General features: G+C 42.6%; 1 protein-coding gene across 1 annotated transcript in view; it reads left to right on the forward strand.

Moving 5' to 3' along the window:
- The window catches only part of trdn (triadin), a 389,006-nt gene that overhangs the window by 295,475 nt on the left and 79,724 nt on the right, over positions 1-13,807 (forward strand). The window contains exons 12-13 of the mRNA XM_041187396.1: positions 6,164-6,211; positions 13,329-13,373. Of these exons, the coding sequence (XP_041043330.1) occupies positions 6,164-6,211; positions 13,329-13,373 (93 nt within the window). The remainder of the gene's footprint in view (positions 1-6,163; positions 6,212-13,328; positions 13,374-13,807) is intronic.

Raw genomic sequence — 13,807 nt, forward strand, 5'->3', positions numbered from 1 at the left:
TGTTCACATTTTATTTACCCCCAATGCCATTTTTGGGTACTAAGGAAATTAAGCAATATGGGGATACTACAGGAAGGTGGACCTGAGGTAGAATGACCACCATGATGTTGTTGAATGGCAGTGCAGACTCAAAGGGACAAATTGCCTACTGCAGCTCCTACTTCTTATGTTCTTATGTTCTTGGGGGGAAGTTTACAGGCCCCCACAACCCAGTGTATTTGCAGGCGGGGGCAGACACATAAAATAGGACAGGTGGCTAGCTTACCTCCTTCCCACCCACCATAATTGAGTGGGCAGTTAAAGAATCAGCCAATCTGCCTGCCCTTAGGCCTATTGAGGTCCTTTAAGTGGCCAGTTAATGTTCAGTTAGGGCATGTTTCCACCCCCACTGCAATGATACATGAGGCAGGGGAAGGCAGAATAAAGGAGGCCAGCCTGCTACTTCATCACCTCAGGTGAAAAGGCAGGAAGAAAGTGGAGGGAATACCTCCTTTCGGAGGTGCCCTGCTCCCATTGGAGATATCCCTCCGCCCTCAAGATGTTCCCCTACATTTGTGATTCTCCACCCAGCCTCCAAAACCCGACACCCTCTTCTCATCATCCAAAGGTATCATCTAAAGATACCTATGGATACAATTGAACTAAGCATTAAAAGCAACATCACAGGTCAGCAAAGCATTAGGATTTATTTCTAGGGGCATAGAATTCAAAAGCAGTGAAACTTGTATAGGGCCCTAGTCTGGCCACACTTAGAATGCTGTTCACAATTCTGGTCTCAATACAATTAAAAATGACATAGAGGTACGTAGAAAGTGCAAAAAAAAATCTGGTAGCAAAATTGAGAGATTACAGCTTTTGGGAAGATTGAACAGGATTGATTAAGGTCAATGTGGAAAGAATGTTTCCACCTGTGGGAGAATTAAAAAATAGAGGCCATAGATACACAATAGTTACTAATAAATCCAACAGGAATAGAAGGAGACCTTTCTTTACTCAGACAGTGTTTAAAATATGCAACTTGCAAGTTGCACAAACAGTGGTTGAGGCAAATAGCTTGGATGGTTTTAAAAGGAAATGAATAGATACATGAGAAGAAAGGGGATAGAAGGATATGCTGAAAGGCTCAGATGAGGCAGGTGGAATGGAAGGAGACACACGTGGAATATAAACACCTAGCACAGACTAGTTGGCCCAAACAGCTGTTTAGTGCTATATATTCTAATATAATTCACATATAAAGACTTTCATTCCTAAAGGACACTGGGCCAAAAATCCTGATGCCACCACTAATATCAGCCAATGTTTGACTAGCTATGTTGATGAATGCTTCCACAGAAGTTACCAATTACAGTACATCATATGAAAAAATGCTTAGGTGATTAACAGCCAGCATATCCTGATTGACTTCATCTATTAAGATTCTAACATCTATGTTGCTCAGCCTGGAAACACATACATACACTGATCATTAAAGAACTAGATGCAGAGTTGTGGTATCTGCTGCACAGACACTCTCAGCTACTGTGAGGCCGATTGACTGGCACATCCGGTGACAGTAATAATTAGCTGTGGCCTGAACTTTGCTCAATTATTTGGAATTCAGAATTCACATTCAATAAAAATCTGGAATTAAAAGTCTGATTGACGATGAAACCATTGTCGATTGTTGTGAAAACCCACCTAGTTCACGAATATCCTTTAGGGAAGGAAATCCGTCATCCTTACCTGGCCTGGCCTACACGTGACTCCAGACCCACAGCAATGTGCCAGCAGCATAAGCAGCAAGTGATGGACAGAACTAAGTGATCCCACAAGCAATGGATCAGAACTAAGCTCTGCAGTCCTGCCACATCCAGTCGTGAATGGTATTGGACAATTAAACAACTCACTGGAGGAGGAGGCTCCACAAATATGCCCATCCTCAATGATGGAGGACCCCAACACATCAGTGCAAAAGATAAGGCTGAAGCATTTGCTACAATCTTCAGTGGTTGACTCCTGAAATGGCCTATCAAACCACTCAGTATCAAACTGCTACAAAGTCACAAAAAAGGAATGAAACTGGATGGCCACCTGGCATCGACCTAGGGAACAGCAGACACAGCCCTGTCAACCCTGCAAAATCTTCCTTACTAATATCTGGGGACTAGTGCCAAAATTTTGGGAGCTGTCTCACAGACTAGTCAAGCAATAGCCTCATGGAATCATACCTTACAAATAATGTCCCAGACACCACCATCACTATTCCTGGGTATGCCCTGTTCCACTGGCAGGACAGGCCCAGCAGAAGTGGCAGCACAGTGGTTTACAGTCGGGAGGGAGTTGCCCTGGGAGTCCTCAACATCATGAAGTGTCATGGCATCAGGTCAAACAATGACAAGGAAACCTTTTGCTGATTACCATGTACTGTCCTCCCTCAGCTGATGAATCAGTGCTCCTTCATGTTGATTACCACTTGGAGGAAGCACTGCGGGTAGCAAGGGTGCAGAATGTACTCTGGGTAGGGGATCTCAATGTCATTACCAAAAGTGCCTCGGTAGCACCACTATTGACCGAGTTGATCGAGTCCCAAATGGCATAACTGCTAGACTGAGTCTGCAGCAGGTGCTGAGGGAACCAACAAGAGGGAAAAACATACCTAACCTAATCCTCACCAACCTGCCTGCCGCAGCTGGATCTGTCCATGACAGTATCGGTAGGAGTGACCACCGTAGTCATTGTGGAGATAAAGTCCTGCCTTCACATTAAGGATATAGTCGTGTTGTGTGGCACTACCACCGTGCTAAATGGGATAGATTTTGAACAGATCTAGCAACTCATGAGTGGGCACCCATGAGGTGCTGTGGGCCATCAACAGCAGCAGAATTGTGTACAACCACAATCATGACCCGGCATATTCCCCACTCTACCATTACCACCAAGCCAGGGATCAACACTGGTTCAATGAAGAGTGCAGGAGGGCATGCCAGGAGCAGCACCAGGCATACCTAAAAATGAGTTGAAGCTATAACACAGGACTACTTGCGTGCCAGCAGCATAAGCAGCAAGTGATGGACAGAACTAAGTGATCCCACAAACAACAGATCAGAACTAAGCTCTGCAGTCCTGCCACATCCAGTTGTGAATGGTATTGGACAATTAAGCAACTTACTGGAGGAGGAGGCTCCACAAATATGCCCATCCTCAATGATGGAGGAGCCCAATGCATCAGTGCAAAAGATAAGGCTGAAGCATTTGCTACAATCTTCAGCCAAAAGTGCTGAGTGAATGATTCATCTCGGCCTCCTCTGGAGGACCCCAGCATCACAGATGGCAGTCTTCAGCCAATTGGATTCACTCCATGTGATGGCAAAAAATGGCTGAAGGCACTGGATAGTGCAAAGGCTATGGACCCTGACAATATTCTGGCAATAGTACTGAAAGACTAGTGCTCCAGAACTAGCCGCACCCCTAGCCAAGATGTTCTGGTACAGCTACAACACTGGCATCTACCCAGCTAAGTAGAAAATTGCTCAGGTGTCCTCGGGCACCTGGGTGTCCTTAGGCTGGCATGGACAAGATAGGCCGAATGGCCTCCTTCTGTGCTGTAACTTTTCTATGGTTCTATGGTTCTATTGTATGTCCTGTACACAAAAAGCAGGACAAATCCAACCCAGCCAATTACCGCCCCATCATTCTACTCACCATCATCAGTAAAGTAACGGAAGGGGTCATCAACAGTGCTTTCAAGCGGCACTTGCTTAGCAATAACCTGCTCACTGGCACCCAGTTTGGTTTCCACCAGGGCCACTCAGCCCCTGACCTCATTACAACCCTGGTTCAAACATGGGCAAAAGAGCTGAACTCCAGAGGTGAGGTGAGAGTAGGCAGCATTTGACAGAGTGTGGTGTCAAGGAGCCCCAGCAAAACTGGAGTTAATGGGAATCCAGGGAAAAACTCTCCGCTAGGTGGAGTCATACCTAGCACAAAGAAGATGGTTGTGGTTGTGGTTGTTGGAGGTCAGTTATCTCAGCTCCAGGACATCACCGCAGGAATTCCTCAGATAGTAACCAACGGCCCAACCATCTTCAGCTTCTTCATCAATGGCCTTCCTTCCATCATAAGGTCAGAGGTGGGGATGTTCACTGATGATTGCATGATGTTCAGCATCATTTGCAGCCTGTCAGATACTGAAGCAGCACATGTCCAAATGCAGCAAGACCTGGACAATAATAAGACTTGGGCTGACAGGTGGCAAGTAACAGTCGTGCCACACAAGTGTCAGGCAATGACCATCTCTAAAAAGAGAGAATCCAACCATCACCCATTGATATCCAATAGCATTACCATCACTGATTCCCCCACTATCAACATCCTAGGGGTTATCATTGACCAGAAACTGAACTGGACTCACCAAATAAATACTGTGGCTACAAAAGCAGGTCAGAGGCTAGGAATCATGTGACGAGTAACCCACCTCCTGACTCCCCAAAGCCTGTCCACTATCTACAAGGCACAAGTCAGGAGTGTGATGGAGTACTCCCCACTTGCCTGGATGAGTGCAGGTCCCACAACATTCAAGAAGCTTGACACTGTCTAGGACAAAGCATCACATCCACGAGCATTCACCCCCTCCACCACCAATGCACAGTAGCAACAGTGTGTACCATCTACAGGATGCATTGCAGGAATTCACCAAGGCCTCTTTGACAGCACCTTCCAAACCCACGACCACTACTCCCTAGAAGGACACAGGCAGCAGATATTTGGGAACACCACCACCTGGAAGTTTCCCCTCCAAGTCACCCATCATCTGCACTTGGAAATATATTGCCGTTCATTCTCTGTTGCTGGGCCAAAATCCTCAAACTCCCTCCCTCAGAGCAACGTGGGTGTACCTATACCACATAGACTGGAGTGGTTCAAGAAGCAGCTCACCACCGCCTTCTTATGAGCAACTAGGGATGGGCAATAAATGTTGGCTCAGCCAGCGAAGCCCACATTCCATGAATGGATTTTTTTAAAAATTGCTGACCTATGATGTGTTGGAAAGGAACAGATGGCACTCCTCACAACTATCTCCATTTCCACATAGGCAACTGTCAAGCACTCACTTGCTTGCAGATTCATGCCTATACTTTGATTTCCTTTCCCTTCAATTTCCTGGCCCTTCTATTCTGATATTTCCCTTTAATTATTTGCAACATTTCATTTATCTACTTGCAATTTCCTGCTCCTTCTGCTCTATGCTTGTAATAGTTCCACAAACACAGAGGTGTACAGCTAAAGTTTATTCTATTGAAATCTTGAACTTTTATTTTAATTTACTCTTGAAATGTTCACATCCCTCGTTGCTCTTAGAAAGTGGTGGTGGACCTTAAAATAGTGTCTGTTTGTAAAACTTATTGGATGATATGCCGCCAAAGATCATGAAGGGACAACCATATAACGTGAGACTTTAGTTATCGAGAGGCTGTAGTTTTCTTTCTCTAAAGGTCATTAGTGAACCAGTTGGGATTTTCAAAACAAATTGGTAGTGTTTTGGTCATTTTGTTTCTCTTGATTTATTAAATACAGTTTTAAAATGTGGGATTATGAACTCAAGGGGCAGAATCTTCGGCTTGGTGGGTGGGGGCGTAAAATGACACCCGGTGATGTCGGGCGGGCGTCCCAATGTCACCGCGCGTCATTTAGATTTTCAGTTCGGCAGGCATGCAGCTGACTCGGCTGCTTGCCCACCAAACTATCAAAGGCCTATTAAGGCCATTTAAAAAGCCAATAAAGCAATTAGCTGAGCTGTCTATCCAACCTTAAGGTTGGCAGGCAGGCGAAGAGCCCAGGCGGCCTTCGCATTTTTCATGGAACCTCATCCACAGGAGGGATGAGGTTTCATGAATGTTTTTAAAGTGTTTGAAAAATTTTTAATAAAATTAATGGACATATCCCAGCTCATGTGACAGTTTCACATGAAGGGACATGTCCTTACATTATTTTTAACCTTTCTTCAATGTTTCATAAGTGAAACTAATCTCCCAAGCACCAAGGCTCTCAAACAACCTAAATGAAACTGAAACCATTTTACCTTTGTTAACACTATATATATATATAGATTTATATATAGATATAAATTCAACTTAAAAATTATACATTGTTCATAACAGTTTGCTTTGCTTTTCCTCTTTAGAAGCAGAAGTCATTTTAAAGGACAAAGTAGTTGTGCCAGTAAAACCAGGTGGGTATATGATGCGATAAACATTGAATTTCATTTCTGAAGAGTGTGTTACCATGAATAATCCTCTGTATGATGTCACAAACAATCTATGCATTTAGGGATTTGATGCCCTTCCTGTTTGGGAAATTTAAAGGTACTTTCTGTAAGAGCTGGCAAAGCAACATGTTTGCCGTCAATTACACTTTGGACTTAAAGCCAGCAACCCCATAAAAATGGATGGTCCAACCTCACTGAACCCAAAAGTGGTAAATTTCCAAACTGTCCTATAAAGTGCATCAGTCGCCTGATATATATCAGCCCAGCTGATATAATGAAGATTATGCCTTTGAGATTACTATAAAACTTGACCACAATGGTTATGTTCATTGCCACAGGGAGAGCAGTGTGAGCAGGTGGCTGTGGTTGTAGGTGATAATGCAGTAATTGGCAGAATTCCTCAGTTGACTCTTTTATGCACATTTCCTCCTATTTCCGTCTAAATCTCCCATTGGTCTCATATAAAGCAGTCAGGAACAAGATCAGGATTGTCTGGGAAGATGGTAAAATATCACTAGAAAAAGATGGTCCATGCTGCAGAAATCATCTTGAAACTTTCCGCACAGCTCAGGCTCATACAGTCCTTACTTCCATCTGTCCTGGTTGATCTTGTACCTTATAATTTTTAATCTAAATTATCCCGAGAGGTTTGTGAGTGTATAAGCCAGAAACTGATGGCAGCAGCACCATTGGCTCTCATTATAAAATGTGCTAACTCTTTGGGAAGATTGTGAAAAGGGCCAAAAGCACAAAGGAATTCTGAGCAATTGAAACAAGAATATTTCAGGAATGGCTATCACCCTATTTTGCTGGCAAAAAAGGATTACTTGACTTGACTGTAAACCAAAACCACACCTAAGACCATGAGGAATTTCAGCACCACTGTCCTTTCTCAACGACCTTGCTAAGCAGGTTACTTAAAACATATAAAATCACAGAATCACAGAATCACAGTGCAGAAGAGGCCTTTCAGCCCTTCGAGTTGCACCAACACGTGAGAAACACCTGACCTACGTACCTTATCCCATTTACCAGTACTTGGCCCATAGCCTTGAATGTTAAGACGTGCTGAGTGATCATCCAGGTACTTTTTAAAGGCTGTGAGGCAACCCGCCTCCACCACCCTCCCAGGCAGTGCATTCCAGTCTGTCACCACCCTCTGGGTAAAAAAGTTTTTCCTCACATCCCCCATAAACCTCCTGCCTCTCACCTTGAACTTATGCCCTCTTTTGACTGACCCTTCAACTAAGGGGAACAGCTGCTCCCTATCCACCCTGTCCATGCCCCTCATAATCTCGTACACCTCGATCAGGTTGTCCCTCAGTCTTCTCTGCTCTAACAAAAACAACCCAAGTCTATCCAACCTCTCTTCATAACTTAAATGTTTCATTCCAGGCAACATCCTGGTGAATCGCCTTTGCACCCCTCCAGTGCAATCACATCCTTCCTATAATGTGGCGACCAGAACTGCACACAGCATTCCAGCTGTGGCCTCACCAAGGTTCTATACAACTCCAACATGACCTCCCTATTTTTGTAATCTATGTCTTGATTGATAAACGCAAGTGTCCCATATGCCTTTTTCACCACCCCTCTAACATGCCCCTCTGCCTTCAGAGATCTATGGACACATACGCCAAGGTCCCTTTGTTCCTCAGAACTTCATAGTGTCATGCCGTTCATTGAATACTTCCTTGTCAAATAACTCCTTCCAAAGTGTATCATCTCACACTTTTCAGGGTTAAATTCCATCTGCCAATTATCTGCCCATTTGACCATCCCGTCTATATCTTCCTGTAGCCCAAGACACTCAACCTCACTGTTAACCACCTGGCCAATCTTTGTATCATCAGCAAACTTACTAATCCTACCCCCCACATAGTCATCTATGCCATTTATATAAATGAAATAATAGGGGACCGAGCACAGATCCCTGTGGTACACCACTGGACACTGGCTTCCAGTCACTGAAGCATCCTTCTGTCATCACCCTCTGCCTCCTACAACTAAGCCAATTTTGAATTCTCCTTATCAAATTACCCTGTATCCCATGTGCCCTGCTTTATAAGTCTCCCATGTGGGACTTTTGAATAAAGAAAGTCAGTCTGATATATATGTTAAATTTATATTTCATTAATTATAATTTATGTTCTCTACTTCTATTTTCTTGACTAAATTGAGGCACGCAACATCTGAGAACTGAGACTTATTTACACATAGCCGGTGAGTTGTGGGCATCAGATCGATGCTGCCTGCAGCTTGCCTGTCGTGGGAGCGCAGAAAATCAGTTGCCTTGTAAACTGAAGTGGATGACAATTGGAGTGTGCATAAGGAGGGCATGTGAATTGTATATCACTTGTTTTGAGTTATATGCAAGTGGAGGATATTGGCTCGGGCACAGTCAAGGTATATTCCATCAAAAGGGCAAGGTAGGGCAAACAAGTCTAGAGCTCCCTGGATGAAAAAGGAGATAGAAATTAAGGTAAAGAAGAAAAATTGCACTTATGGCAGGTGTCAGGTAGAAAATACATTTGAGAACCAAGAGGAAAACAGAAGGTTCAGAGGAGTGGTGAAAAAGCATATTAGAAAAATGAAGAGGGATTGTGGGAAAAGACAGGCAGCCAAAATAAAGGGGAATCCCAAAGTCTCCTATAGGCATATAAATAATAAAAGGTTGGTAAAAGGAAGAGTAGGGCCGATTAGGGACCTAAATGGAAATTTACACATGGACGAAGGGGCCATGACTGAGGTATTAAATGAATACTTTGCATCCGTCTTTACCAAAAAGGTGGATGCTACCCACACCATGGTGACAGATGAGGAAGCTTTGTCACTAGAAGGGTTCAAAATTGATAAGGAGGAAGTGTTGAATAGACTGTCGATACTTAAAGTTGACAAGGCACCAGGACCAGTTAAGATGCATCCAAGGATATTAAAGGAAAGGAGAGTAGAAATTGCAGGGGCACTGGCCATAATTTTTCAGTCTTTCCCAGACTCAGGGGAGGTGCTAGAGGACTGGAGAGTTGCAAACATCACACCCTTGTTCAAAAAATGTTGTAAAGATAATACCAGCAATTACAGATCAGTCAGTTTAACATCAGTGGTGGGCAGGATTCGAGAAACAATTATTCAGGATAGAATTAGTAGTCAGATGGAAAAATATGGGTTAATAAGGAAGAGCCAGCATGGATTTCTAAAGGGGAAATAATGTTTAACAAACTTGCTGAAGTTTTTTAAAGAGGTGACAGGAAAGGCCGATGAGGGCAATGCTGTTGATCTGGTGTATGTAGACTTTCAAAAGGCATTTGATACAGTGCCACACAACAGACTTGTGAGAAAAATTATTGCTCATGGAATAAAAGGGTCAGTAGCAATGTGGATACAAAATTAGCTGAAAGATAGGAAGCAGAGAGTAATGGTCAATGGATATTTTTTGGGCTGGAGGAAGGTTTGTAGTGGACTTCCTTAGGGGTCACTATTGGGACCCTTGCTTTTTCTGATACATATTAATGATCTAGATCTTGGTGTGCAGGGGACAACTTCAAAGCATGCAGATGATATGAAGCTTGAGAGTGTAAACTGCGAGGAGGACAGTGTATAACTTCAAAAGGACATAGACAAGTTAGTGGACTGGGCAGTTAGGTGGCAGATGAAGTTTGTGTGGAGAAGTGTGAGGTGATGGATTTTAGTAGGAAGAACATGGACAGACAATATAAAATAAGGGGTGAAATTTTGAAGGTGGTGCAGGAGCAGAAAGACCTGGGTGTAAATATGCATAGAGCATTGAAGGTGGCAGGACAGGTGGAGAGAGCAGTTAATAAAACATATAGTATCCTGGGCTTTATTAATAGGGGCACAAAGTGCAAGATCAAGATGCAAGAATTTATATAAGACATTTGTTAGACCTCCGCTGGAGCATTGTTTACAGTTCTAGGGGGGCACATTATAGGAAGGATATGAACACATTGGAGGGAGTGCAAAAGAGGTTTACAAGAATGGTTCCAAGGATGAGAAACTTCAGTCACAAAGATAGTTTGGAGATGTGGGACTGTTCTCCTTGGGGAGAAGAAGGCTGAGAGGAGATTTGATAGGGATGTTCAAAATCATGAGGGGGCTGGACAGAGTAGATAGGGAGAAGCTGTCCCACTCATAAAAGGATCAAGAACGAGAGGGCACAGATTTAAAGTGATTTGCAAACGAAGCAAATGGGGCATGAGAAAAAGCTTTTTCATACAATGAGTGGTTCGGTCTGGAATGCACTAACTGGAAGTGTGGTAGAAGCAGGTTCAATCGAGGCATTCAAGAGGGAATTAGATGATTATTTGAGAGTTGGTGCAGACACGATGGCCCGATAGCCTCCTTCTGTGCCATTAAAATTCTGTGATTCTGTGATATTAATAGAGATTTCACTTTTGCACTCATAAAGACACACTTATTGAAACAGTTACATGGTTGAGCTAGGAGGTGTGCGCTTGTAATGTTTCACTTTGTAAATGAATGTCAGACTGAGTAAAGATTGGCTCCTGTAACATCCTCACGAACTGACTTTCTGGAACAGAACAGGTCATCCCTTGGGGTAAGGGGGCTTGCGTGGACCAGTAGTGGACTAAAATCTTTTGTGGGGTGGGGGCTGGGAGTAGCTAGAGCACAACTCCCGGCCTCACCAAAAATAAAATTAAGATTTCCCATGCCATTTTCGGAGAAGCCTCCATGTCATCATTTCTTCTGTCCCCCTGAATCATACACATGAAAAGAATGATGCAATATCAATAAACAACATTTCAGGTTTGACAATACTACAATGAAAAATTGCCACTTGGGTAAGATATTGAATAGCCATTAATCCCCATTGAACTGTTTCCCAAACAAAATCTTTCTTCAGTTAAAGACAGAACATCATTGCCATTATGGAAACATAGCAGCATGGTGACCATGGATGTTTCCCCTGGTTGGGGAGTATAGAACCAGGGGACACAATTTTAAAAAAAGGTGAAAACCAATTAGGATTGAGATGAGGAGAAATTTCCTTACTCAGAGGGTTGTGAATCTTTGGAATTCTCTACTCCAGAGGGCTGCAGAAGCTCAGTCATTGAGTATGTTTAAGGTAGAGATTGATAGATTTCTGATTAACAATAACATATAGGATTATGAGGATAGTATGAGTAAAAGGCATTGAAGTGTTTGATCAGCAATGATCATATTGAATACTGGAGCAGGCTCGAGGGTTGAATGGCTTTCTCCTGTTTTTATGTGTCTATCAGAGTGAACATTGAAAAGGTGAAGAAGTGATAAAAACACTGAACTCCTATTCTTGAATACAGAGATTTAAGTCATGCCATTATCTGCCACTCAAATTTACTTACAATGCTGAGTTAGACCCGTGAGGCCTTACCACCAATGGAGGTCACAGAGAAGCCGTGACTGACTATTGAGCCATATCACTTAGATAAAAAAATTGTGTGAAATGGTACAGAAAAAAAGCACTTGGAATCAAATGGGAATTGGATATCAGGAGAAAGGAGGAAAATGGGATTAAACGAGGGGCAGAATTTACTGTAGGTGGCAGGGATCTCGCCCGTTGGCTGGAGAGCCGGTGAGAGCTGCGTGTCCAATCAGTGGCTGACATCTCTTCCTTGCTCATCAGTGCCACCGGGGAGGTGGTGGCTGCTGCCAGTAATGCACCCATCCAAGGCCCAGGATTGTCAAGGGACTCAGGCAATAGGTGAGAGATGGCGGGAGGGTCATGGTGGAATGGGGATTGTGGGGGAGGGGGAGGGGGAGGGGGTTGGCAGCAAGGGAAGGAGTGGATGGTTCTCAGCGAGCCCCACCTTCCCGATGCTGGGTGCCTCGATCAGGTTTAACTACATGGCCACTGTGCATAACATCCGCATCTGATATCTGACTGTCAAATTCCATAGATTTCTTTAATAGCATGGTAACATGCGTTTTAAACTTGTATTCAATCTTGTGTTCAATTTTTGTTCACTACAGAGAAAGGGAAATCTCAAGCAGCAAAATTAGTGTCAAGTAAATATTGCATTTCAACGGCATGATGACTACATCATCTGTAGCAGTAGATTTGCTTTAAAATCATTTCTAACTTTCTGCCACCTGTGGATTCTTTGTAAAGCTTTCATTGTTTCACGATTAGTTTTCTTTATTTCCATTCTCTTTGTTTTGGGTTCTGTACCGCCACATACCGTTTCTTAGCTAGAACGGGTTTACTCCATTCATGCTCAGAGATGTCCTTACTAGTGACTGCCAGATTCTTGTTAAAATCAGATTCATGCACTGTCCATTTTTCTTTCTCCTGTTGCGAGAATGTGTCTAATAGTATCTCCCTGTTTGTGTTTCACTGTAAGACTGAATTCTAGCACTCAATACCAATTCATTGAGCCATTTTTATTTTTAACAGTGGCCAAATGAACAGCTTTATGCTAAATCTAGCATTGAAACCTTTAGCACTAGAAATCTTATACATATCTAGAGGTCTGATATAACTCCAACTTAGTTTGAATATTTTATGCTTGACCGTAATTACAACTGTAAATAAGAGTTCAATAACTGTTTAAAGTATACCCATTTTATATGAAAATGAGCGTCAAATTTCAACAATTACCAAACATTTTTACTATTTTTTTAAGGTTTGCTGTGGCCTACAGGTTGTCACCAACTTTAAGCTGTGGTCTAATTTAAATTTAAAAATCATCTATAAAAAAATTATATTGCAGATATTTACTATGAAGCAAAACACCATATTATGTAATGATATTATGCAAAGGAGGATCATTTTTAAACTTAAATTATTGTTCTAATTTTGTAGCTAGGATACTTGTCATTTGATGTATCAATTGTTTCACAGAAAACTCAGATTTGTGACCAAAGGCAGAACAATGCAAGGCTTTACATGAATCTCTTTTAATAACTGCTAAATTGCATCAAAATTACTGATTGCTGGTGATATATTCCTCAAAGCAAAAATAGAAGCTTCTTGCTTCTATTTTGATATGTCTCTGTTTTATTATTGCAATTTTTAAAAAACATTTTTGGAAAAACATTCTCTTTTTTCTTTGTATTTAAGAACCAGCCAAAGAGATGTCACCTCCCCCATCGCCAAAGAAAGCAGGTATCAATTAGTTATAATTCTCTCATCTGTGATTCCTGTTCAGAACAGCTCTAAATATGGTTCAAGCTACCCATTTACATTTTTAAATATGGAACAATTGTTGGCACAAGAAAACCCTGTAATTTGTCAATGAAAGGCACCCACCATTTTTTTTTATTCTTTCAGAGGATGTGGGCATTGCTGGCCAGGCCAGCGTTTGTTGCCCAATTAAATTTGCCCTTGCCGATTTAAGCAGTCCATGTACATAAGCTGCAAGGCCTGGACAGTATTCAGGCTTAGGATGACAAGAGAATCTAACCATTTTCCCTTGCCATTCAACAGCATTACTGTTGCTGAATCCCCTACCAACAACATCCTGGGAATTACCATTGACCAATAATTCAGCTGAGCCAGCCATATAAATACTGTAGCTATAAAAACAGGTTAGAGGCTGG

This window comes from Carcharodon carcharias, chromosome 5 (assembly GCF_017639515.1).
Source record: "Carcharodon carcharias isolate sCarCar2 chromosome 5, sCarCar2.pri, whole genome shotgun sequence".
Lineage (NCBI taxonomy): Eukaryota > Metazoa > Chordata > Chondrichthyes > Lamniformes > Lamnidae > Carcharodon > Carcharodon carcharias.